Source organism: Protomyctophum parallelum (assembly GCF_964188405.1).
Source record: "Protomyctophum parallelum genome assembly, chromosome: 6".
NCBI classification, from domain to species: Eukaryota; Metazoa; Chordata; class Actinopteri; order Myctophiformes; family Myctophidae; genus Protomyctophum; species Protomyctophum parallelum.
The window spans coordinates 39,195,945-39,222,742 of record NC_139701.1 but is presented as its reverse complement, the minus strand read 5'-3'; the positions used below and the strand labels follow the sequence as shown (position 1 = coordinate 39,222,742).

Below are 26,798 nucleotides of genomic sequence, written 5' to 3'. Positions count from 1 at the left end.
ACTCAAGTATAAGTATGATTTCTTGTGTTGAAAACTACTCAAATGAAAGTACAGAAGTACCGCTTTTTAAGACTATTCTGACTCGAGTAATAGTTACTTTGAGTTATATGTTCTGGTCATTGTTCACCATGAAAAGGCCGAGCATCCTGATTGTTAACCACTAACTACAACATGAATACACTCTACTGCAACAATCCCTCTCCACTTCAGTGATGCCTCACAAGCGAAAAGAGGTTCGAAGCCATCTTAAATGGAATCTCTTCCTGATTGTGCCATAACAGCATATCTGTAGGCTGAGGTAAAGGTACAATTACTGATTTGAGGAAGTATGTACTCGTGTGTGTGTGTGTGTGTGTGTGTGTGTGTGTGTGTGTGTGTGTGTGTGTGTACTGTTTATGTTTATGTCTGCTTGTATGCATTCTGAGATCAAGCATCTGTTTCTTGTGTTCTGCCTCTCTGGCTTGTCCCAGTATCTCCCCTCTGTTTTCCATTCTCTTCCCAATTATTCGTTATTCCCCAGCTATCCAGATAGGCCATGTGTTGAATAACACTGCAATCATCTACGACAATCAGTGCATCCCCTTAAGACCATCTTTCTATAGCCTGATCCAATCCATCCATGGGAAAGTGATTCAGCAGAAAAACAGATCACAGTTACTGTACATAGAGCCAGTAGAGGGACAGTATACCATCCTTTCCAAAACACCTCCTATCTCCATATTATAACTTTTTGTGTTTTTCCATAGATGAATGCCCTACTTGATCACACTACAGTGCAGGCCCGGCGCCAGGATGAAATGACTGAGGGGGCAATTGAGATTTTTTTTTTTTTTTTTTATGTCAATAATAAAATATAAAACGACAAACAATCATTTGATCTATAAAGAACTACACACATCAAATGCTGCAACTTATCAACCGATGGCACTGCCAAAATTGCCAAATATAAAACCAATCCAGAACACAAAGTAAAATTATATTTTATTATTGACATTTTTACAAACAAATAAATAGGCTAGTTACAATAGCTAAGCTGCCCACTTAAGCACCCTGACCACACCCAGCACAATGACATTAGCACCCCTCCCCATCATCATTGACATTTTTACAAACAAATAAATAGGCTAGTTACAGTAGCTGCCCACTTAAGCACCCTGACCACTGCAACAATGACATTTGCACCCCTCCCCACCCCAAGGATGGCCTATAGGTGAGAAATGTTGTTTTTCCAGTTCTAGATGGGAGATCATTAAGATGCTGCTGCATCCTGTATTAAGATGCATCCTTACTTCCCTCCTTTCAAGCAATGGAATTTAATTGAATGCCTGGAAATGTACCATTGTTTTGTCTGTAACTAAAAAAAATCCACTTTTGATCTAAGGGGGCAAAGAGGTTGAGTTAAGGGTGCAAACACCCCCTTTGCCCCCCCTCGTGGCGCCGGGCCTGCTACAGTGTTATAGTCTGGTAGCCAACAGGCTTCTTTTGTTTAAAGTGGGAAATTTGGTATTCTTTTATTGGTCTAAAATATTGTCTATATACATACATTCATGAATCCACTTGCTGACCGGCTGTCGGTATTGAGCAATTGTTTTTATAGGGGGATATATGTGACCATACCGTTAACACTTTCAGCGCCCCCTGCTGTTCATCAGCGCCGGGATTCCTTCAAAATTGAAGCTTGGGGGGGCGGGAAGACATGGTCGCTTTTACTCTGTAAAAGCGGCCCCCTTTCTGTTCCGGAAAAAAACTGAGATATTCTTTTGCTTGCTTACCTTGCTCTCGTTTCCATAATATCGCTAAATAATCCACCGTGTTCATATTTTGAACGAGAGGCAGTTGAGAAGTCAGAAATGAAGAGCTTAGTATATCCATCAGATCAAAACCACGGAGAGCGCCCTGGATTAGGAGAGACGAGGCATTCTTTCTGCAGCGGTAAACAGACCGGACCGCGCATGAACAAAGGCCTTTGAGTCCCACTAAAAATATTAAAAAAAATCAGATTTCAGAACTCGTTTGATATCATTGAAGATGCACTAAGACGTGTACACAAGTCCTTTGAATCCGTCGGTTGGATTGCTTATGACGTGTGGGCACACGTCTGATGGACGGAACCTCCACATATAAACCCCTATAAAAAATTGCTCAATACCATCAGCCGGTCAGCAAGTAGATTCATGAATGTATGTACTGTATATAGACAATATCTTACGCCAATAAAAACAAACTATATACCAAGTTTCCCACTCCACACCCCTGGCTGCCAGACTATCACACAAAATCATCATTTTGAAGTGTGGTGCAAAGTGGTGTTTCGAGCTTATAGATCTGCTACTTTTGCTACTTTTGAGGGGCGCTAGCCCCTCCTGTGTCCAGCTTTGAGGGTGTGTGTAAACCATTAAATACCATTGATAATGAATGGCCAGGCCCAGGCCGTAGCGTAACGGTCTGGGCACCGGACTGGTGATCCAGTCTCAGTGTGCCGCGGGTTCGACTCCCGAATCCGACACAGCCTTTACCGCATGTCATCCCCCCATCTCTCTCCCGTTTCCTGTCAGCCTACTATCTGTCCCTTAAAAAATCAATAAAAGGCGTAAGCCGCAAAAAAATATCTTAAAAAAAAGATAATGAATGGCCAGTTTTGAGTGTTTGTGTAAACACAAACATTGCGTAAACAGAAACATTGAGGACGAAGGTGAGGACGCAAATTCTCATTGGCCGGAATGAGATGATGTACTACGATACACGGGTGTGATTTTTTAATTTGAATCCTGAAAAGTAACAGTTTTGGACAATATTTGAGACAGAGAAGCATATTATGGCTCATTTATACTTGGTTGTCGCACACCGAAAATAGCAGATCTACAAGCTCACATTGCATTCCGTTGTTTGGGCTTGCCTGGTTTGTACATAGGCTATTTTCAGTGTGGGACACCGCCGAGCAACCAAGTATGAATCTGGTGGGATTCTATCCTAAGCCACAGATAGTTTCACAGACCTCAAAGCTATCTGTGGTCAACAAGAATATTTTCATACATTGCAACTCACAATATATGGACTTTGGATTTAAAATGTAATGAAGCTTTCGCGAATTATATAACTAAATGGCTTACATAAACATTATGTGCCTGGCGGTAAACTCTAACACGTGACAACATGAAGCACCTTTTTTTGATCATCCAATGGAAAACCAGATGAACCATTAACACCAGATGTGCTGAGTCACCTTTTGATTTAGCACGCTGCTCAAACAGCCCATGGAGGACAATGACTGGAAATCAGTGGATTTGCACACATGAAGCTCTATTGCGACAATTTACTGAACCATAACCTTTTCCCAAACTACCATGGCTTTTTGAGAGTTTGTACCAGGGACTGCTTGAAGATAAGATATCTGTTTAAAAAAATACATATTGTGTTGTATTACATTTGCTGGAATGCCCCCAAGGACCCCTCGGGGTCCCCGGACCCCACTTTGAGAACCAATGCCTTAGTTAGCCAGGAGGAGCTCTATCTATCCACAAAGCTGACAGTGAATGTGATTCATTTCAGAGGGGAGGAATCTCATCCTAGCTATACTGTTGCTAAAAGGCATCCATCCATCCATCCCATCCAAGGTCTCCAGAGAGCACTTAGTTCACTCTTTCCATGTTGTCGTTCCAGGCTTCCAGCACGTCAGCCGTCATCTCTTATATATTATACACAACTGTCTAGTAAAGTCCAATATAAAGAAAAGAAGAGTGGATTCATTGTCCAATCTCTTCGTATTTGCACGGTTATGCTCTCTTCTCCCCTGAGTGGAAGTAATTGTTTCTATATAACTGACATTTCCCAGACTAAATTCCTCTTGTCCAGATGACTATGTGTTCCAGGCACACATCTGGGCCCCAAGCCAATGCCTTGGTCACAGCTTTGGCAGGAGAGCAATAATATTGCTGGCCCATGATGAAATAGACTGGCATCTTAGCATGAGGGACTCTCATCTGGAAACCAGCAAGGCAAAGTGAAAGAGAATAAGATTCATGGTGCTTTTTCACTGCGTGGGAACGGCTCGTCTTGACTCGCTTTACTGCATCATCCGGACCACTTCAGTGTAGCACTTCATTACAGCCACATCGAGCTACTGGCGATACATTTGAAGCTACTGCTGTCTCTATTTCACCTGTAGGCTACAGTCCAACAGCAGTTGTTAACAGTTCCTGCTCAAAGCAGGAAACAGGCCATGCTTGGCAGTTGCTAATAAGGATTCATTTCACATTTACAACAGCTAGTTTAAAAGTGTGTTAAACCATATTTTTGGAGGATTTGCGATGCGAGTGAGTACTTTCTCTGACCAATCAGTAGTCTGGAGTGTTCTCACCACGTCACCTTTTGCTATCGCATCATTGGCTCACTTGACGGTGGTGACACAAAAGAGTACCAGCTACTAGGTCACTGGTTCCCAAACTGGGGGTCCCAAAATAATTTTAAGGGGTCCCCAGGTGATTAGCTTATTGTGCAACATTGTTTTCTCACTCAACAGTAAACAGACCAGCATGGGTATCTGCACATTTCTAAAGTTACAATTTTATTACTTTTAAGACCTGTTTAATACCAAATTGTCAAATATTACGTAAGAATGAGGCAAACATTGTGAAAATGGACAATCTACAAACTCACAACAATAAACAATGCTTCACAGTGTGTGGCGTTGTGAGCTTGTAGGGGGGGGGGACTCGGAGCCTGAAAAGTTTGGGAAGTTATGGGAACGCTTGTAGCCTACTACTAAGAAAGGTACTACTTTTTCCCAACGGAGAACCAAAAAAGAGCAAGTCAAGTTCTCAAGTTGCCAGTACCGTGCAGGTGAAAGGTGCCATTAGAGAATTGGAGGCAGACTTCCTGTAGAGTTTACAAGAAAGTAAAAGAGCAGGGCAGAGAGAAAGAGAAGGACATCATGTTCTTCTCTTTCTTTCTCTCCCTCCTCCCTTACTCTCTTGGACAGGAGAGTTGGGGTCTAGTTGCTTGTCTGGCTGTTAAAGTCTTTAAATATGTGCAACAGACTAGTATAGTATTCATCAGAGAAATGGAAGCTCAAGTTTTGAGTGGAAAGATTATTTTGGCACCATCCGTCCGTCTGTACGTCCGTCTGTGTGTGTCATCATGCTGGCTTTAACCACGGAGACACAGTCTACCTCTGTCCATGTTCATGGTCTCTCTTTCCTCTACCTTGTTTTTCCTCGCTCCCTCACAACATCACCCTCCTCCCTTCACTTCTGTCATGCACTTCCTCTCTGGTCCTCTCCCCTTCTGTGTCTTGCTCAGAGAATCAAGAGGTTTTATTTGTCACCAGTCACTACTACTAGTAGGCTACTCATACAGGTACAAGCTGTGAAATTTTAGCAGTAAGGCATAACCAAGCAATGTACGCACTACGCAGATACATTGGTTGGTTTTTTATAGCAATCTATACAGGATTAATTTCAGTTTTAAATGCAATTGTTTTATTTAGTTTTCCTCTTGTTTTTTTTCTTCTAAATGTCCAATCAATGTCTGTGTTCTTGTTCATGGCTCTGACAGCCGCCAGAAAAATAAACCCTTCTTGAGATTTGAGCCTCAGGCACTGAGACACCTCAGGCACTGAGACACCTCAGGTACTGAGACACCTCAGGCGCTTGTCGGTCCGCATTATCGTAAGCAGCGTGTTACCAACGTTAGGTGTTGTCTTTCTTTTTTAAACCTTTCTGCTCTGCTCAAGCATCTATTCACATAAATCTCAAGCAGGGACTGGGGGGAACTCAATTGCCTCTTCTCTCTCTCTCTTTACTCACTTATCACCCTTCATAACCAATTCAGTTTTTGTTTTACTGTCTATATCCAGTTTCTCCTGATTCAATCTTTGCCAATTCCCCCATGTATTCTGCGGTCGCTTGCGTTGGAGGAGAGGGTATAGAGTGGACAACCACATGCCTCTTCCAATTTCACCTGTCAGTGAGAGGACTGAGGAATGTTTCGCCCAGAAAACAATGTTCAGCGCTGTCCCCCAGGTCCCCTCCCAGCTGAACAGGAGCCCCCACTAACCAACAGTCAAATCGTTTAAATGACCTTTAACCACTTAAACCCTATATGTACTGTATTGTAGGTCAAATTTAAAAAATCACACCTGTGTGAAGTGAGGGGCGCTAATATATTAAAGTCTAACTCATGTTGATTAGGTGATATAAAACAAACGGTGCCAACACAAACATTAAACACCATTAACAATATAGAGACAATATGATGTAATGAGTTGCATTATGATGTACATTTTCATTTCAGCTGTGTGAAATGGGGGCTCTCTTGTCATCATACATCAATTTATGTTAGCGGACATTTGACATTGCTACATAAGGTACATAAGGTGGTCCCTTATTGGCCAAGTGCTCCCACCAACATGTGATTGGTTAGCTGATTTACTCTAAATTATGTGTCTGAGCAAATCGACATGTTACGTCATGATAATGTAGGATGATAATCACGGGTGTGATTTTTGAGTGGTGCAACCACTCCTACATCCAGCAACGTCCATGTACCTAGGTAGGTAGGTAGGTACCTGTTTGTATAAGTGAGCACGGGTATGTTACTTATTTATACCAGTAGGGGGCACCAGAGTACAGAGAAGAAATTGGAACGATACAGAGAAGAATTTGGAACGATACAGAGAAGAAATGGGACTATACAAATTGGAATGATACAGAGAACCAATAGACGGGAGTTGCACCACTTGGTTCACACTGGTGTGATTTTTTTTTTACTATATCCAGCTTTTTGTGAATATAGGAAACTTCATCCTTCACAAACATTAAATTCCCATTGACAATGAATGGAGAATTTTACGTCATAGTGTCTGAGCAAATCGGCATAGTGTCTATTTTACGTCATTATATGTACGATGATAAGGGCGGCCCTCACTTCGCACGGATGTGATTTCTTAACTGTATTTATGATGATTTATGATGATCTGATGAATTGAAAATGGAGGACCCTGATGTAAACTAGTCTTTGTGCTTTTAGCAGATTTTGTATTGACATGTACTTTTGTTGAATTGTGCCCATTCTGCAAACTGTGAATAACATTTTCAATCAATCAATCAATCAATCAATGTATCAATGTACAGTGCTGTGGTAAGTCATTTTCCCTTGGGGAAAGTAAAGTCTAAAGTCTATGATCGCCACAAGCGCACCTATCCACTAACACTGCCAAGTGTGTTCGTTGTGGGAGATGAGATGATTCGATTAGATAATTATTTTATTGTCTGTTTGTACAGAAATTAGTCATTTTGTTAAGTGTGATGTACTGCCAAAACTGTTACTTTTCTCGATTCAAATTTCGAAAATAGCAAAGGTAACAGATCTGCCACGTTTTGAGGTTGCAGATCTGCTACTTTTTGTGTGATGCTGTACAAGTAGGGTGTTAATTTCCCAAAAGAAAAGAAAAAAGTTAGAATATGGACATAGGAGGTTTTTGCCCAACAAGATTTAGTCATGGTGGCTGGTGGCTGGCATTCTGGCCAACTGACCCTGGGCTTGTTAGCTTCTGTTGACTGTGAGAGGCATGAGGAATGTCAGGAGGTGCCTCCTACATAACCCCTCCTCCTCCCTACCTCTCTCTCTCTCTCTCTCCTCCGTCTTCCCTGCATATTCTTTCCATCTCTCTAACCCTCTCCTCTCCTCTGCCTTCTCCCTGAGGCCATCGGGTGGCCTGTAGCCACGTCAGCCTCCAGGGACACCATTATACTACATCAGTACACACAGGCACGCATGCTCTCTTTCTCTCTCTCTCTCTCTCACACACACACACACACACACACACACACACACACACACACACACACACACACACACACACACACACACACACACACACAGGGTTCACGCCCTGAAATGTGCTTTATTAAGCAGTCAAGGCCTTCATGTGTGCTTCTGAAAAGAAGCACAGTTGAATCAACAGTCAACTGACACTGGAGCTAGCAGTCTATGACAGGGGTTCCAGGGTATCCCCAGCTAAATGTGGCTGATCACAAATAGCAGTTTTAGATTGCGTCACTTTGTGCCGCTCTGTGAGCTTGTACATCTGCTAATTGGGGGTCCTTGACACAAACAAGGTTTTAGGACCACTGGTCTATGTGGAACTGATCTGATAGATAAACAGACCTAACCTGTAACCAGGCAGGTGCCATGTACTGTAAGTATTGATGCAGATGGAGAGAGACACTGTTATGCCTCATTTACAGGTATATATATTCCATTGTAGGAGAGTGTCCGGCACCAACAATAGGCAGATGTGGTGTGTTGTGAGCTTGTACATACTATACAATAAACTCAGGGGACATTGGGTCATACAACAAATCATAAATCTGGCCTTTGTAGCACTATAGCTCGGAATCTGGCAGTTGGTAGCCTGTTATGTGCATGGGTTCTAATTTAATTTGAGATTTTAATCCAGTTTGACATATAATATTAAACCAGTTAAATTCAGTGCTGCAATCCAATTTGGTCACCGAAGGTCAGATTATAGTACAAAAGATGTAAGTTTGTTCAATGGCTCCCACAGGGAGTAGAGTGATGGGTTGTGCATTTGAAGGGTGGCAGTGGCTCAGCAGGTAGAGTTTGATTTAAATTCAAATTCAATTAATTACTGCACCATTTACCATTGACAGATGGAGGGATTACGACAGAAAAATAGAGGAGAGGACACATTCCGGGGGCCAGTGGTTTGGATAGGATAGGATGGAGGAAGACAGGGACAGCGAGGGTGTGATGGAGAAAGGAAGTGGAAGGATGGTGTGCTCTAGATAGAGGAGGTCTGGGGAGACATGTGCTGTCCAGATGCTGACCGCAAAGACGGTTTGGGGAGGGGGCTCAGCCCTAAACCCTCCAGGCACAATAATAAAGAGCCTGCTGAACTTACTGTAACTTCAAAAGAGATGCTACAAAACAGAGAGAGCGAGGAAAGCGGTTTTACGGATACTTTATACTTGGTTGCGCGCCTGTGTCGCTCACCCAAAATAGCCGATCTACAAGAACAAGATGCTTCACACTATATGATGCGTTTCGGAACTTGCAGATCAGCAATTATTTGTTCGCAACCACATATACATTGAGCATATTGGAAAAGGAATGATTGGAAGGGGGTGGAGAGCACAACATGTGCTCCACCCTTCAACACTTCAACCACAACTATGTGGTTGAAGTGTTCACCACAGAGAGTCAAAACCTTTTAATGAATTAATGAATACGATTATTTAAAAAAGAATGGTGAAAATAGCAGACCTACAGTACAAGCTTGTAAGTGTGCTATTTTCACTATTTTTGTATGCCACCATTGTACAACGAGGTTTAACACAGAGTTAAGGGGTTAATAAGACTAATCGGTCGTCTAGCGACCCCTCCCCCCTCCCGTCCATTGAGTTCAATGGGCAGGTGGCGCCATCTTGGGAGATTTTCAGCTATTACTTTAAATAGTTTGACTATCACTCTTTTGCTTCTAACTTGATTATTAGCTGTAAATATTGGTTTAGATATAGTTTGTGTTAATTGCCCAGCCGTGCGCTGTAGGCATGCTGGTGCAGCAGATGGGTGCTGTGCCTCTGATAGTTTATATAGTTGTTTATAAAGCTGTGGAGGGCTTAGGGCTGGCCTACATCACAGACACCCTGTTGTTTTATGTTCCTTCATCAGCCCTTAGATCCTCTATACTGCCCTGCTTCTCAAACCTTTTCATGTCAACGACCCCCAAGTTAATATGGATTTGGCCACGTACCCCATTTGAAAATAGTCTGTGCCTGCAGGGAAGTTTTGTATTGTGCAACGTTTTTCCACATTTGTTTTCACACTGCTCTAACTGCAGGCTTGCTAGATAATAGATATGCATAGCCCTAAATGGAGATCCAGCTTTCTTCAATTAAGCTCCTAAATTATGGAGCACCTTACCTGAAGAAATCAAAGATTCAGGCTGTGTTGAAATATTTTAATCACACGTAAAATGTGTCTTTGAACTTAGCCTTTCTATAGCACCATGTCTCAAAGTTATTATGGGATTTTATAAGATTTTATATTTTCCATTTAAGTTGCATATACCGATTCATTATGTACTTTACTTACTTTGTACATTATGTGCTTTACTCTTTTACTTTACTTTACTATTTTGGTAATGCAATGCAAAGCACTTTTACATTTAATTTTGATCTATGTTTAGGTTGTTTTTATATCTTTAACGTAAAACAATTTGAACTGCATGTTTTGTACTAAAGTGCTATTATTACTACTACTATTAGTACTACTGCTACAGGCGGACAGGTGGTATCAGCCGAGCATAGCTGTTTGACCTGCTGGGCTCTAGCAGGTACACAGTTCAGCTCAGCTGCATTGCTGACGTACCAGACTCTGATCCTGTCTAGAGGAGAGGAAATTGCAAAGTGAGTGAGTGGAGAGGGATGATGAAGCCGTGTGATATGGGAGAAAGATGTAATGGAGGAGGACAGCTTGTGACGGGAAGAAAGCACAAAAATCCATACCCCTGCAATTCTAACATTAACCTTAACCTCAAAGCACAGGGCAGAGGTAGTCCGAAGGTGAATGTGCACCCTCAGGCCACTGTCCTGTTGCGTGCTTTGCCTCGACATGTCAACAGGAATATAATGTATGCACACACACACACACACACACACACACACACACACACACACACACACACACACAAGCGAAGCCTCAATCTATATGTATTTAACATCACAAGGCACACACTGAGATCCGTAATGGAAAATCACTCGATGTACTCTTCATCAGTTGTGAGTGTTCCTTCAGAGCTCACCGAGGTTGGTAGGTGGATGGAGGGGTGTGTGGGTGGGTGGATGGAGGGGTGTGTGGGTGGGTGGATGGAGGGGGTGTGTGAGTAGCCTCAGCCTGCACCTTTTTGAAACATTGGGCATGTCATTATAGGTGAAAATGTTTCAAAAATAGATAAATAATAGATCTACAAGGCAAGCTCACAGAGTGTTGCAACACACTTGTGAACTTGTAGACCAGCATTTGCTTTTTACACAACACCGCCATACAACAAAGTATAAAATAATATGTTTTAACCACTTAACCACAACCCCAGCATCCAAAATTAGCCGATCTACAAGCTCACAACGTGTCGCAACTGGCGAAGAGATTTGGTGTACTTGATAAAATGTGCTTGGTTGCACTAAGACTTCTAGGTTTAAATGTTTAAGCGGTTCAAACTGTTCAAATGAGAACAAGGGCCATGTACTGTAAGGGCGAGCCAGCAGAACGGCAGGGTTTTCTTTTCAAGTTCTCTTTTCATATCCGGCGCTTTCTTTACAGAAGCACAAATTAATCCGCTTGACACGCATTAGGTATTTATAAACACAGAAAGTGCCACACATTCTGGTGTTCAGAAAAGGCCCTTTATGGTTATGAATGATGCTGCTTCGGGGCAACGACACTGGTCTCAGGTTATTGAAGAGAGAGAGAGAGAGAGGGCAAGATGGTACACGCCAGAGCAGATGGGACATACACGCTGTCATGACCGCGTCAACCACAAACACTGATGAGATGATGAGGTATCTGAATTCACTATTAAGACTTAGACTCCCGTAGATGTATTTTTAGATTCTGACGTCTGCTCTCTACAAGAGTAATCTAGAGTAATCTAGTAAGAGAGTAATGATCGACACTCCCGTTGACTGTCATTGTAACAATGGAATGCGGAGGTGCTCATTCTATCTCAATGGAATAGTTCCAGCCATAGGAGCAATGTTTGGAACTATCGCCCATAGGCGAGATCAAAGCGTGTCACCACTCTCTTACTACATTACTCTGCGAGAGTCTAAAGTGATCATTGCTTGCGGACCTATAATCACTCTTAACATGTACATATGCAAAATCTAAGGTGCTTACGTGGCTGTCCCACTTCTCAGCTTGGCCTACGTTCTGCTATTGAAATACGTACATGTATGTGCGTTGCTTTCAATAAAAAAGGTGTTTTGTTCCACTCTGTCTCGGAATCTGGCATCCATCTTGGATTTCACTCCATTGTTAGTAAATGCGCACCAGAACATTGGCCGTTTACATTTACAATGGAGTGAAATCCAAGATGGATGCTCCAGATTGGAGTGGAACAAAACACCTTTTTTTATTGAAAACAATGCACTTATGGCTTTCAAAAGCAACGTAGGCCAAGCTGAGAAGTAGGGCAGCCACATAATCACCTTAGATTTTGCATATGTTATGTACATATTAAGAGTGATTATGGACTAATGAATTCTAAACTGGGCGGTAGTCCTTGAAATTAAGTGTTGAGAACCACTGCTTTAAAAACATAGTTTCATTCCATTTCTCTTCTTGAGAGTGCAAGGCGTGCTGCTGATGCCAGATGTCGGATGCTTTACTATCCATTCATTGTAGGGTAACATCAATCTTTATTGTCCAGTTTCTGGGACATCCGTGGCAGAAGTGGGCCCTGTAAACAGAGCATACTAATACTCACCACACCAGAGTGCTATATGAGTCTACTGACGGTTTTATACCTTGTCAGGGTTTGTGAGCAGATGTGAAAGCATCATTAGCTTGTTGTGGGGAAATGTGCAAAACAAAGTCATCCTGCTCATCTGTCGGTTTGGCTGGATTTTAATGAGCTCAGTGTGGAATTTAGCTAATGGGTTTTGTCCTTTATGGAGAAAGTTCTGGAATACTTTAGTCCATTTGCTTTTGCTAAAATGAAATGACCACCACCACCACCACCACCACACAATGATGTCTCACGGACTCCTCTACTTGTCTCTCTTGTATCTCTTGTCTATCGCTCCAGTACAACTAGCTCTGTGTCAAACTATACTACTGTTGGTCTATAAAGCTTTGAAAGGTTTAGTTGTGATCTTGTGCGATAACTGCCATGAACCATCTAGAGTCTAGAGTCTAGACTAGAGTCTAGAGTCTAGACTCTAGACCTCTCAGGTCATCTGGGAAAGGGAAGCAGCATTTCGTTTTTTTATGTACCACATGTCTGGAACAAACTGCAGGTACGTCTGCTGCCGCTCTTACTGTATTTAACTCAAATAAAGACCTTATTGTTTGCCGCTGCCTTTAATTTAGTTACTTGTCTTTTTCTTTCTCTTCTGCACTGTAGTTGTATGTGTACTTATCTGTACTTCTTTAGTTTCATGCATTCTAATATTGTATAATTGTGTTTCCTTTGCTTGATGCTGTGTGTAAAGCACATTAATTTGCCTTGTTGTTGAAATAAATAAAACTGCCTTTCCTTGCGTCTTTCTGTTTTTCCATTGCTTGACTCTGTGTCTCCAACACATGCAATACAGTAGGCCTACTGTATAATGGGTGCTGCACAATATAGGTAGACAGTGACACATACAACACATTATTCTGCATTCTTCCTAAACCTAAAGAGCTTCTCACACATATATAATCCTTAATCACTACTACAGTTCAGGAGGAACGGATTGTGTGGCCCTGGTTTTTCCCTAATGGGACTTATCGAGGGTAGCTACTGGGACGTAAGTCGGGACTTGATCACTCCCGGCTGGGTCACCTGAGTGAGGGGTATGATGTTGCGAGACCCGAAACCCCAATGACCTAGTTGGGATACATCACTGAGGATACGTCCCAGGTGCATCCATTTATGTATGTATTTTGTTATACTCACAGCTGAGTCCTTCATTGAGAGATGAGTCTTGAGATGACATGTTGCAACACATTTATTTCCACCCTAGCAGTGTGGATCTAAAGCGGTTGGAGAAGCATGTACTGGAAACGTGTGTCTATTAATTACCGGTAAAGTCAGGTGTTTTTTGGTGTGTTCCCATACCAGCCTGCAATGAAAACCAAAACATAGTCATGAAGAAGATCCTGCTTCCTCCATATTTTTACTACATACTTTTTTCTCAACTCAAACTCACATACATATATATAAATACATACACACATACGCACGCACATGCACACGCATGTCGCACGCACACACACAAACACTCATAAACTTCAAGACCAGATGACATGTTTAAACATATACACTTGAAAGCCACATAAAGCACCACTCACGTTGCTGTAAATAGTAAAACATCAGCTTCTCGCACACAGGCACACTTCATGTTATGAAGCACATGTGCACACGCACGCACACACGCACTGTTATTAACCTCTGTGTCTCCTTCAGACCAGCTGCTGTGTCTGTTTGTCTGTCCGTGATTGCCTGCTTATGCTGCTATGCATGTGTCTGCAGGTAACTGAGGAGTGTAGTACTGTAATGATAATAGAAAACACCTGAGAATGTTTACTGTTTCTGAAGTGAGGTTTGTACACGCTTTCTATTTTGGTTTTCGTGTGTTGCGTGCGTGCATTCGCGCACACGTGTCTATGTGTGTGGAACGACACACCCACCACCAAGCGGTGGTAAGTTTTGCGCATAAAAATTGTCATCATCTCTGTTGACATGGTACACATGGTGTGTGTGTGTGTGTGTGTGTGTTTCACTCTAGTTAGCAAAGTTGGGTGTGATTTTGGAGTGAGTACAGCAAGGAATATTACAGAAAGTAGTGGAAAACTCCATCTCAATGTGTGTGTGTGTGTGTGTGTGTGTGTGTGTATGTGTGTGTGTGTGTGTGTGTGTGTGTGTGTGTGTGTGTGTGTGCATGCGGGTGTGTGTGTGTGTGTGTGTGTGTACACAGGGATCTTTAAGTTTCACACATTGTAATGGTGACCTTTCCTCTATAAGCTCATTTTAAACACATGTATTTCTTCAGATATGGCGAGCTCAGATGTATAGAGGACAGAGGTGATAGCATGTTGAGCAGCATGTGTACGGAGTTAGTCCATTTCAACATTACCAAGGAGAACGCACGCACGCACACACACACACACACACACACACACACACACACACACACACACACACACACACACACACACACACACACACAACACAGTGTACTCTGAGTCAGCCCTGGCTGCTGGTGTGGAAACCTCCGAATTTGTGAGGCAGAGAGTGACAAACAGGCAGCTGCAATACTTCTACGCTAACTTGCACACTGACGTCTGTGTGTGTGCGCGCGTGCACACGTGTGTAGTGACTGCTGAGTGCATTGCACATCATGTGCACATGGACGTCTCTTGTAAACAGGTCAGCCTCGGTAGCATTTCTTTTATTTTTCAATTTTTTTTATCCCACGATTTTGCAACCCATTTTATTCACCCAGTGTCAATTATCTAATGTAATCCTGGGCGCTACACTTCCTCTGCCAATCTGGGAGGGGGGCAGCGGACTGACCTCATGCTTCCTAGTCCAAGCTGCTTCTTTTCACCTGACAGTGGAGAGTTTCCCCGGCCGGACGTAGCGCGTGGAAGGAACACGTTATTCCGACCAGTTCCTTTCCTCTCCATCAGGCTGGCCAGGGGGAGGTAGTTTAGAGACCAGGATTACTGCATGTTTTTTGTGAGGGTACCTACCCTAGGGGACATGGGGAACATGCAAACTCCGTAATTTATACTCTGTCCTACAATGTAGTGTAAATCAGGCTTTAGGGCAGCAAGGGAAATTAAAGTGGCAGACAGGAGCTTATTATTCCACCACCACACTGAGTAATTAGACTCATTGGAAGGAGGCTTGACCTTTTGTCTAGATGCCGTCTCTGTGCCAAAACCTTCTGATCTTTGGCAAGTGACAGCTGAGATGGGATTGGTTTTATTGATTAATCTGTTCATTATTCAATTATTATGTTCATTATTCATAGTTGGATTAATCAGTTCATTATTTAATTATTCTGTTGTTCATCTGCGATTTATGTAGACCATAAAGGTGATGGTGAAATAAATGGTGCAATTGTACAAAATAATAACAAATGTCAGAACATATGTCAGATGCCATTAAGTGGGGTTGAGGGACTCTCAGGGTTCCTTAAAGGGGTTCTAAATGTACCCTTACAGGTCTGTAACACTGACAGTGTACACATTGAACCAAAAGGACCAGTTAGGGTCCATTTGTCATTCCTAAAGAATTTGCAGGTTTTGCTGGTGCTTCAACTGAGGAGTAACACAGTAAAATGCTGTGTAACTCGACTGACTGACTGCTGTATTTGCTGTTGTTTCAGGGCAGCAACAGACCACAATGTGGACAACACCACTGCCATGCTGAAAGACTGGCTGAAGAGAGTACAGAACCTCTACCACTATGTGGAGTGGAGACCCATGGACGAGCCAAGGTAAGAACCTCTACCACTATGTGGAGTGGAGACCCATGGACGAGCCAAGGTAAGAACCTCTACCACTATGTGGAGTGGAGACCCATGGACGAGCCAAGGTAAGAACCTCTACCACTATGTGGAGTGGAGACCCATGGACGAGCCACGGTAAGAACCTCTACCACTATGTGGAGTGGAGACCCATGGACGAGCCAAGGTAAGAACCTCTACCACTATGTGGAGTGGAGACCCATGGACGAGCCACGGTAAGACAAAGCATTTAGTGCTCAGATCAGACCCCCAAATAGGCGGTGATGAGATCACATTTTTCAAAATATTTCAGACACTTTCAACATAAAAAAAAAAAGTTTGCTTGTACTATGAGCTTGTACATCTGCTATGTTTGAGAACCACTGTTCTAAATCCAAAGAGGTTTCTGAAAAAAACATGTGTTGCTATCTATCTCTCTATATATAGCTAAAATCTTAAATGAAATGACAATGCTTTCCCAGTTTTAATATATATATCAATATCTCTAGTATTTAAAACAACATCCATATTTGATGATTCCACCTTTTTCATTCAACCCCTTTTCAAATGAACATGGGCACATGATGCAAACTGGTCACAAATTACCTATGAACCGTACCTTACTCCAGCCAACCTGGACTTGAACTGCATCTGAGTTCAAGTCCAGTTTGTTTGATTTGTGTGCACACAGTGTGTGTGTACCAATTGAAAAGCTGGCCTCCAAACACAAATTCATGTGTACTCGCCTGAGGTTTGCATCAGGTGTGAAAACTAATATGAACAGAACAACATTATCATTGTGAAAGCTGAGAGGGGGACTCAGTCCAGGCAGGTACTGAGTTTCCCTTCGGTCTCAGGTCCTATACTTCCAGGCCAGGTACTGATCCCTCTGCTCTGTCTCAGGGCCTATACAGACGAATGGGGGGCGAAGCACTGGCCTCCCTCCAGGTTCCAGCATGTGATGAAGCTGAAACAAGCTGCGCTGAAGTCCGCCAGGGAGAGATGGGCAGATTACCTACTGGTAAAGACTGGCATCACCAGACACGCAGGCTCAATCTACACTCTCAAACGTTTTCATGTGAAGGACCCCCAAATGTGTGTGTGTGTGTGTGCGTGTGTGTGTGTGTGTGTGTGTGTGTGTGTGTGTGTGTGTGTGTGTGTGTGTGTGTGTGCGTGTGTGCGTCCCCAGTTTGCAGACAGTGACAACTTGCTGACCAACCCTCGTGTGTTGGACCTGTTGATGGCAGAGAACCTGACCCTGGTGGCTCCCATGATGGAGTCTCGCTCTCTCTACTCCAACTTCTGGTGTGGAATCACCCCACAGGTAACATGGAATTAACCATTAAGACCCGAGGCAGATTCTAAAAAATGCTAATTCCTAAGAGTTGTCTGAAAGGACCCCCAAAATGATATGTAATTTGCCATGGCACACTTTGCATCTCATTGGTGGGCAATGGACAGTTCGGGAACCTGCCTACCAGTGACATCATGGGGTTTCCTAATAGAGGGCTACTACAAGCTAGACTATCCCTCTCCATCCTTCACAGGGCTACTACAAACTACACTATCCCTCTCCATCCTTCACAGGGCTACTACAAGCTAGACTATCCCTCTACATCCTTCACAGGGCTACTACAAACTACACTATCCCTCTCCATCCTTCACAGGGCTACTACAAGCTAGACTATCCCTCTCCATCCTTCACAGGGCTACTACAAGCTAGACTATCCCTCTACATCCTTCACAGGGCTACTACAAGCTAGACTATCCCTCTCCATCCTTCACAGAGCTACTACAAGCTAGACTATCCCTCTCCATCCTTCACAGAGCTACTACAAGCTAGACTATCCCTCTACATCCTTCACAGGGCTACTACAAACTACACTATCCCTCCATCATTCACAGAGCTACTACAAGCTAGACTATCCCTCTACATCCTTCACAGGGCTACTACAAGCTAGACTATCCCTCTACATCCTTCACAGGGCTACTACAAGCTAGACTATCCCTCTACATCCTTCACAGGGCTACTACAAGCTAGACTTTCCCTCTACATCCTTCACAGAGCTACTACAAGCTAGACTATCCCTCTACATCCTTCACAGGGCTACTACAAGCTAGACTATCCCTCTACATCCTTCACAGAGCTACTACAAACTACACTATCCCTCTACATCCTTCACAGGGCTACTACAAACTACACTATCCCTCTCCATCATTCACAGAGCCACTACAAACTACACTATCCCTTTCCATCCTTCACAGGGCTACTACAAGCGGACTCCAGACTACCAGCCAATCAGAGAGTGGAAGAGGCTGGGTTGCTACGGCGTTCCCATGGTGCACAGCACCTTCCTGCTGGACCTGCGCCGCGACGGCAGCAGAGACCTGGCCTTCTACCCTCCTCACCCCGACTACAGCTGGGCCTTCGACGACATCATGGTGTTTGCCTTCTCAGCGCGGCAGTCAGGTGAGAGGGTCACTTTGTCACTGTATCTCCATGTTTAAATGGTATGGGGTTTTTTGTGGGGCAAAGCTATAATCTCTTAAAGCAGCATTTTTTGAGGGGCGCTAGCCCCTCCTATACTTAATGTGTTAAACAAACATTAAATGCCATTATCAATAAAGAGAGTTTAATGTTTGTTTTGTCTGTGTTTGTTTTACATCACCATTACATCACGTAATCATAGCAACATGAGTTAGACTTTAATATATTAGCGCCCCTCACTTCTCACTTTCCTATGCCCAGCTTTGTGTGTTTGTGTGTACCACATTTGTGATGATTTGATTGAGTGAGCACGGAATGTAATGTATGATGATAAGGGCTTCACTTTACTTTTTATATAAAACGGCACAACGTTTGGGAAACATTTCAGTAGTAATACACAGACTCTGGTGAGTGAAGAGCGGGAGAGTAAGCACCAGAGAATACTTGCATGTGTGTTTCCTGCTTATAATGTTATTATTTTGTTTGTGTTGTGTAAGTGTGCATTGTACCACTCACTCTTCAAAGGTATTTAATAGTTTGCTTAATAGTTCAGTTTGTTCCCTGTCAGTCCTTATGCACATCATACACACATGCCCGCACACACACACAAACACGGACACGCGCACACACGGACGCACGCACGCACGCATGCACGCACGCACGCACACACACACGCATGCATGCATGCACACACACACACACACACACACACACACACACACACACACACACACACACACACACACATACACAGAGCACACACAGAATCGGGCCATAAAGACGCACATGGAGCCTATTATCTTCACTCTGCCTCATCTGCCTTAATCATAGGATATGAAACAAGCCAGCATTGTTCTAGCGCTGCAAACACAAAAGCCTGCTTGTTACACATAGCGATACCAAGAGTTAGGGGCCATGTGAGCGGAGAAGGGCTTTGGATATCATGTCCGGAGCACTCGGACGCATCGTTCAGAACTATTAGCCATTGAGGTGCTCAAACGTCGTGTCACCTGGGTTATTAGCACAAATAGCCTAGCTGAAACAACCGTAGACATCATGTTGTGAAATAAGAGGAAGGGAGTGGAGGCTGGCTGGCGCCATAAACCGACCACATGAAGTCTGAGATCCACATGAAGCTGTAACGCTGTTACTGGAGTCAGTCTTGTTTTTGTTTAGGTCTGTGAGTTGTGTATTTGTTTTGTGTGTCGGCTCAGAGACCTTTATGTGGGTTTGGAGATTGTTTTTTAGGTGAGCATTGTGCGTGTATGTTTGTTTGGAAATGTTTTGGGTCGAGGGGGCGTGTTACTGTTACTGTTTACAGAACTCTCTCTTACTATTGTGTGTGTGTGTGTGTGTGTGTGTGTGTGTGTGTGTGTGTGTGTGTGTGTGTGTGTGTGTGTGTCCTCTCACAGATGTGCAGATGTATGTCTGCAACAGAGAACACTATGGCTACCTGCCGGTTCCACTGAAGGCCCAGCAGAACGTCGAGGATGAGAGCGAGGGGTTTATACACACTATTACTGAGGCCTTGAGTGAGTTTGCATGAACATACATGCACCCACACACGCACGCACACACACACACACACACACACACACACACACACACACACACACACACACACACACACACACACACACACACACACACTCACACACACACACACACACACACACACACACACACACACACACACACACACAAAAGTAGCAGATCTGCAACCTTGAAACATGGAGCGAAGCGATGCGTTTTGAGCTTGTAGATCTGCTACTTTCGATGCTTTTGAATTTGAATCCTGAAAAACGTAACAGTTTTGGTCATGGACAGGTTTCCACCTGACACAAAGACAATTTGTTCTTTACAGTAACACAAGTGTAACATGTGTTACTGTACAAGCCTGTACATGCTTGTGTACATGCCTGAACGCTGATGAACGTTTGTTCACTCTCGTTAGAGGTAAATACAAATCATGCAAAAGGACATACAATGAGTGCTGGCATTTTCTTCACCTCAACTTATATCTTCGAGCCTTGTTGCACCTAGAAGGATTTTGTTTTAATCTGGAGTTACTGCTATGGCAGTACTTCTTTCTTACTGTACAATACATGCCCACAATTACTACTGTAGCTATACTTGACATGATACTTTTAAGATGTGTATATTTTCTCCTTTGGCTTCCCTAGTTCCTCTCCTTCTCTCCTCCTTGACCTGGCTGAGTTTTAGAATGTTGTCCTCTTTCAACCTACTTACTCACTGTTGCTGTGTGTTACATACAAAAATAGACAATCCTACTTTCATAACAACGCATATCGCTGTGATGTGTTTGTTTGAGTTACTACAGTAACAGTTATACAAATCTTTGTGTAATTAGTTTTACATGAATGACTTGTCTTGAACCCTAGCATTCCTATTCCGAGGGGAACATTAGCAGATCTACAATGTAGTGGGGATAACCAAGGAGCCCTTTCTCAGCTAAGGGCTCCTTGGCCTGAAAATCATTGAAGGCCCCTGAGATGGCTATTTTAAGTGTGTCACACCAGCAGTGTAAAACAGGCCTTAGAGGGAGTGAACAGAGAAGGGCAGAGGGAGGACTTGCAACATACCTGTACTTCCCAAGCTGGGAATCAAACGTGCAACATTCATGTGGTCGATGGAAGCAATAGCTGGCCTATACTCTATCACTCTAACAGTATCTCATCCACTCTTCTCTGTACAGTATGTTTCCACCCCTCCAATAGGTCTCTTTATAATCATTCCTCTCCCCACTTAAGAGATTTGTAAATAAACCTCTATGGTCCAGAAAGAACTACTGTAATTGTGACCCCATCCAGCTATTTTTAACCTTCCGTCCTCCCTCTTTTCTCTTGCCAACAGTTGACCATAATATCGAGCCTTCTCAGCACCTGGACTCTCCGCCAGCATGGCAGGAAAAGATAGGTTTCGATGAGGTGAGTTGCAAGAGCCAAGTCCCGTCTGTCCAGGGAAATAAAGGCTAGAATTGCCAACTCTCCCACTGTACTTCTATCCGTCTGTATATTTACTGTACTTCAGTCGGCCACTCCCACTTCCTGCCTCTGTCCCAGTTTCCTTCCTTCCCCCTTGCCCTCTCACCCTCACCTCCATCCTCATTGGTTCCTGCTTCCCTTTGCTTTGGAGTTGTCTTTGTTATTGTTTGTTTTGCTTTGCAGTCTCTCAATAGCCTCCCTGATTGTCCTGTGATGACAGACATTCATGGGGCAGAGATGGTAATAAGCATGTCTGCCTGTCACCGTCAGATTCAGGATCCTCTATTATTCTATAATCTATATCCGATGTCTGTGTCCTTTGACAGATCTCCTTCAGTCTTCGTTCTCACGACGGCAAATTACTTTGCTGTCTGCAAACACTCTGCAAAGAAGACTTGCAAATACTAGAGCACAATGCAGCTTTAACTCTCTTTTTTGAACATTAATAGCTATTTATACATGTAGTAATGTCGCTGTCTCTACAGTTTGTTCATTCTTTCTCCTCCTGTGTTTCGTTGGAATGAACAGATCTTCCTGATTAACCTGAAACGCCGTTTGGACAGAAGGAGCCGGATGTTGAACACCTTTTCTTCTCTCGGTCTGCAGGCCACACTCACAGACGCTGTGGATGGCAAGTATGTCCCTAGCACTAGCAGCTTTACATGTTGATACCAATACTTTTGTACATAAGTAAAACATGTGAGACATGTACTTTTTCCCACCACTGGTGTTCCTCCCTGTCAGAGCACTGAACACGTCCCAACTGCAGGCGCTGGGAATAGAGATGATGCCTGACTATAAGGATCCTTACTCTGGCAGAGTACTGACCAGAGGGGAGATTGGTTGTTTCCTCAGCCACCACTCCACATGGGTGCAGGTAAGCACGTAGAAGACTGACATACACACAAACAGTTTTAAAACAAGACTTTGGGGGCGCCGCTGGCCTAGTGGTTAAGGTGTATACTGTACCACATAGGCTCTAATGCAGTCTGACAGGGAGGTTTGTTTCCCAAGACTGCTCCGTGTCACTTTAGACCTGAGGGCGATTCTACAAATGCCTTCTAAATCTTGACAGTTTTCTGAAAAACCCATGTTTCTATGTCAGTCATTCTCAAACAATTTCATGTCAAGGACCCAAAATTATTATGTAATTGGCCGCCGACCCCCATCTGAAAAGATGTTTGTTCCAGGGACCCCCCAGAAGCAATGATTTTAGTTAAAACGCAGTTCCGCTGGGCAGTCCCCACAGGGGACCGCGGACTGCCCAGCAGAGCTGTTTTTTATGTTTTGATTAGGTGTGCGGTGGGCGTGCACACGCAGAACCGACATACCAAAGATCCGACTTGCGGAAATCACCCGCCGCTCCCAAACATGCGTTGGTCCGACATGCGTTGCTCCGTGCTTGCGGTTAGGGTTTGAGGTAGGTTGTCGGTCTAATGACAGTCGGACCAATAGTATGTCGGAACTAAAGCCTGTACCCGTGCGGTGATGCTGGTTTGAAGCACGGGTAGAAAGCTATTTCTACCAATGACATTTCTTGCTCGAAACTACCTGTGGTATAATCCCTGTCTCTCTCTCTCTCCCTGTTCCCTGTTTCTTGTTTCTCTACTGTGTACTGTCAATAAAGGCAAGAAAAGCCCTAAAAATATGTATAAAAAAACAAGACTGTAACTAAATGGCCCCCTGTAGTTTCATAGCACTATGACCATTACATTTTGACATGTTTGCAACTGGATCATGTGTCCTAACCGGCTCTTCACGCAGTGCGTCGACCTGTTGCTCAGCTTGCCGTCACCGTTAGTGTATAAGCATAAAGCCAACAGTTATTGGCATTTGGAAGCCATCTAAAATCATCATCCTGGTAAGGTTAAATGTACCTCTAGGTTTGAATACGGAGGTTTGAATATGGAGACAGCAACGATAATATTCGCCCTCCTGACATACAGTATACATCCACGCAGTACCTTAAAAAGCAGACCTGTGGTGTAACAAGTAAGACATGTGTTTGGTTTGTGTGTTGCTGAGCAGATGGTGGAGAGAGGCCTCCAGAAGGTTCTGGTGCTGGAGGATGACGTGAGGTTTGAGCCCAGGTTTAAGAGGAGGATACAAAACATCATGGAGGACTTGGAGAAGGTCCAGCTGGACTGGGACCTCATGTAAGAGCGCACACACACACACACATCCCCGGCCTACATCTTTAGATAAACACAGTTTTATTACTTGTTGAAAATGTTTACATTTAGATCAATCAGTGGTAACCCATTCGTTAAAAAAAAAAGTTGTCTTTTTTATGTAGAAACAGGAACTCAGTTGGGCTCCTCCCCTTTCTTATCCACTTCCTCCCGGGTGCTTCTGTGTTTATTCCTACTGACAACAACACTACATATGTTTAAGGCAATGTAGTTGTGCTGCAGAGTCTGTCTTACATTTAGGTGAGTTAGATCAGTCCATTTCTGCAGTGGATCATCAATTTCACCTCCAGCTCTCCTCATGCCCTGTCTGTCTGTCTGTCCGTCTGTCCTTGTCTCTGCTGCCCCCTCCTGGCAGTTATGTGGGGCGTAAGCGCATGCAGGTGCGCCAGCCAGAGCGCTCGGTAGAAGGCGTCAACAACCTGGTGTGGGCCGACTACTCCTATTGGACGCTGGGCTACGCGCTGTCACTGCAGGGCGCCAAGAAGCTGCTGGACGCACAGCCCTTCAGCAAGATGCTGCCCGTGGACGAGTACCTGCCCGTCATGTTCGACAAACACCCCAAGTCAGTGTCCGTCCACACCTTCTGTTCTCTCTTCCTGTTGTTACGTTACTTAGGATTGTGAAATAAACACCTCAGCCAGTGAAGCACAGGATAGACAACGTATTTATTTAGATATAGAGCTGAGCAATGTTCACCCTAATGTGTGCCTGTGTGCGCACGCACACAGCTCAGGAACGTACCGCGCAGAACAAATCTATGTAGCGCACTTGAACAACACCATGCAGAGATACCAGTGTTGTAGTTGGGTTGCCAAGTGGTTTGATTCTTTTGCGTTATTTTGTCTGCCTAACTACCCCAACTTTGCATCGTCATTACACACACACACACACACACACACACGCACACACATACGGCGTACACACACACACACACACACACACACACACACACACACACACACACACACACACACACACACACACTCACTCACTCACTCACTCACTCACTCACTCACTCACTCACTCACTCACTCACACACCTCCTCCTCTGCATGCACACATGCACAGAGTAATGTAAAGTAAACGCTTTAGCTGCAACTGCAAGAATCACTCCCTCTCAGCAAATGTTTTCTACCGTCGCGACGAGTGGACAGTTTGCGTTGGTCCTACGTGCATTAACGTTGGTCCGTCTGGTTTCATTTGCTGCGCCTGCTACTACCAAAACAACTGTACACAACATCTTGTCAAAATGTATTCCTCTACATGTGTTCACATCACTATAATACTGAATAATAACGGTTATGCATTTTTTCCCCTTTTTTCATTTAACTGACCTTATAGCTTACAGTTTATTAAAAGTAATGCAACTGTTACTTATTCTGTAATTAGGTTTGAATAAGCCATAGCTTGACATGAGCGTAACGTACAAAGTGCACTCATCATACATATTATGTTGCTCAGCAGTTGTTCTCAGAGTTGCGCTCAGAAGGTTAGAGTTTGCTCAGACAGATGAAAAATTAGAGCCATTGAATTACGACAGAGTTACGACATCTCCGTTCACTTCATATGGCGGCCCCTGTCGGCTATGGGGAGCATAGATGGGGAGCCGAAGTGTGACAAAGCCCTGGACCGGAAGTTGACGGAATGCACTGGAATCTATAGGAATCGAGTAGACAAGGCATGAACAAACATCATTTTTTAATGACCGTGACCTTTGTATAGAATAATCGATGCAGACTTAATGAAAGAAGACATGTCACAGGTTATTTTTGGATACCTTGATAACAGTTGTCATGCCGCATACATCATACTATAATTCTAACAATGTCTGAGTGTGTGTGTGTCCGTGTGTGTGTGTGTGTCTGTCAGAAACAGTGATGTAACTCCTTACTGCCTGCACCAATCACTCGAAGCCCTTTTTTCGATTTGACACATTAATGATTATTCATTAATTTATTAGTCAATTACAATACAAACGCACCCGGGCGCAGTACCCTTCACGGCCACAAGGGGGGGGGGCAAATATCTCACAACGGGTAAGGACTAGTACCTAAAATTGACGATATTTCCATAGCTCTCGATGAAAATAATGTATTTAAAACCACTTGTCACACTCCAGCTCTGCTTGACTATAGCGCTCGAGTGGTAGTTTCTTTCTCCTCAATGACACAACTCTCTCATCTAAACGGTGCTGGACTGGCCATGCTTTTGCAAGAACTGTTCTGACTTTTGTCCTTCAGGCAGCAGTACCACTTAACAACCAGTGGTGGTCTTACCCTACCACTGGATCTACAGATTTCTCAATGGAAGAGCAGAGAGACCAAACACCACAGTACAAAATACTAAATAAAATTGTATTTATTAAAAAGATAAACGATTTAATTTGTCAAAACCATATAGCAAGCACTGAATTGTTCTTTGCAGGCCTGTACTGTACCCTAGAAAGTGGATTAATTTATTATACAATACTCACTGAGAGCGTTTTTAGACATTTTTTTGTTTTTGTTCAGCACCTGCAGAATGTTTAGAGATGTGCGTGCTTACCTGCTGGATGCTGTTTGTAGACAGTACGACAAACAGAGAAATATTTACCCACCACCAAAAATAAGATTATTTTTAGGTGGTTCATTCATTCTGCACCTGCCATGGTTTTATCCCCATTTAGAACCTGACATGAAGACACAGACCTGACTTCATGTGTGAAGTGTACTGAACAAACCTGACATGAAGACACAGACCTGACTTCATGTGTGAAGTGTACTGAACAAACCTGACATGAAGACACAGACCTGACTTCATGTGTGAAGTGTACTGAACACATGAAGACACAGACCTGACTTCATGTGTGAAGTGTACTGAACACATGAAGACA

General features: G+C 43.6%; 1 protein-coding gene across 2 annotated transcripts in view; it reads left to right on the top strand.

The window, feature by feature from the left end:
- The window catches only part of colgalt2b (collagen beta(1-O)galactosyltransferase 2b), a 43,657-nt gene that overhangs the window by 10,438 nt on the left and 6,421 nt on the right, over nucleotides 1-26,798 (top strand). Inside the window, exons 2-11 of one of the 2 annotated variants that reach the window (XM_083767595.1) lie at nucleotides 16,122-16,232; nucleotides 17,145-17,262; nucleotides 17,431-17,565; nucleotides 18,507-18,711; nucleotides 20,142-20,261; nucleotides 21,604-21,677; nucleotides 22,263-22,369; nucleotides 22,479-22,611; nucleotides 23,763-23,890; nucleotides 24,282-24,488. In XM_083767595.1, the coding sequence (XP_083623721.1) occupies nucleotides 16,122-16,232; nucleotides 17,145-17,262; nucleotides 17,431-17,565; nucleotides 18,507-18,711; nucleotides 20,142-20,261; nucleotides 21,604-21,677; nucleotides 22,263-22,369; nucleotides 22,479-22,611; nucleotides 23,763-23,890; nucleotides 24,282-24,488 (1,338 nt within the window). Of the gene's footprint in view, nucleotides 1-16,121; nucleotides 16,233-16,388; nucleotides 16,429-17,144; nucleotides 17,263-17,430; nucleotides 17,566-18,506; nucleotides 18,712-20,141; nucleotides 20,262-21,603; nucleotides 21,678-22,262; nucleotides 22,370-22,478; nucleotides 22,612-23,762; nucleotides 23,891-24,281; nucleotides 24,489-26,798 lie in introns of those variants that run through there. The other variant, XM_083767596.1, reaches the window with a different exon arrangement.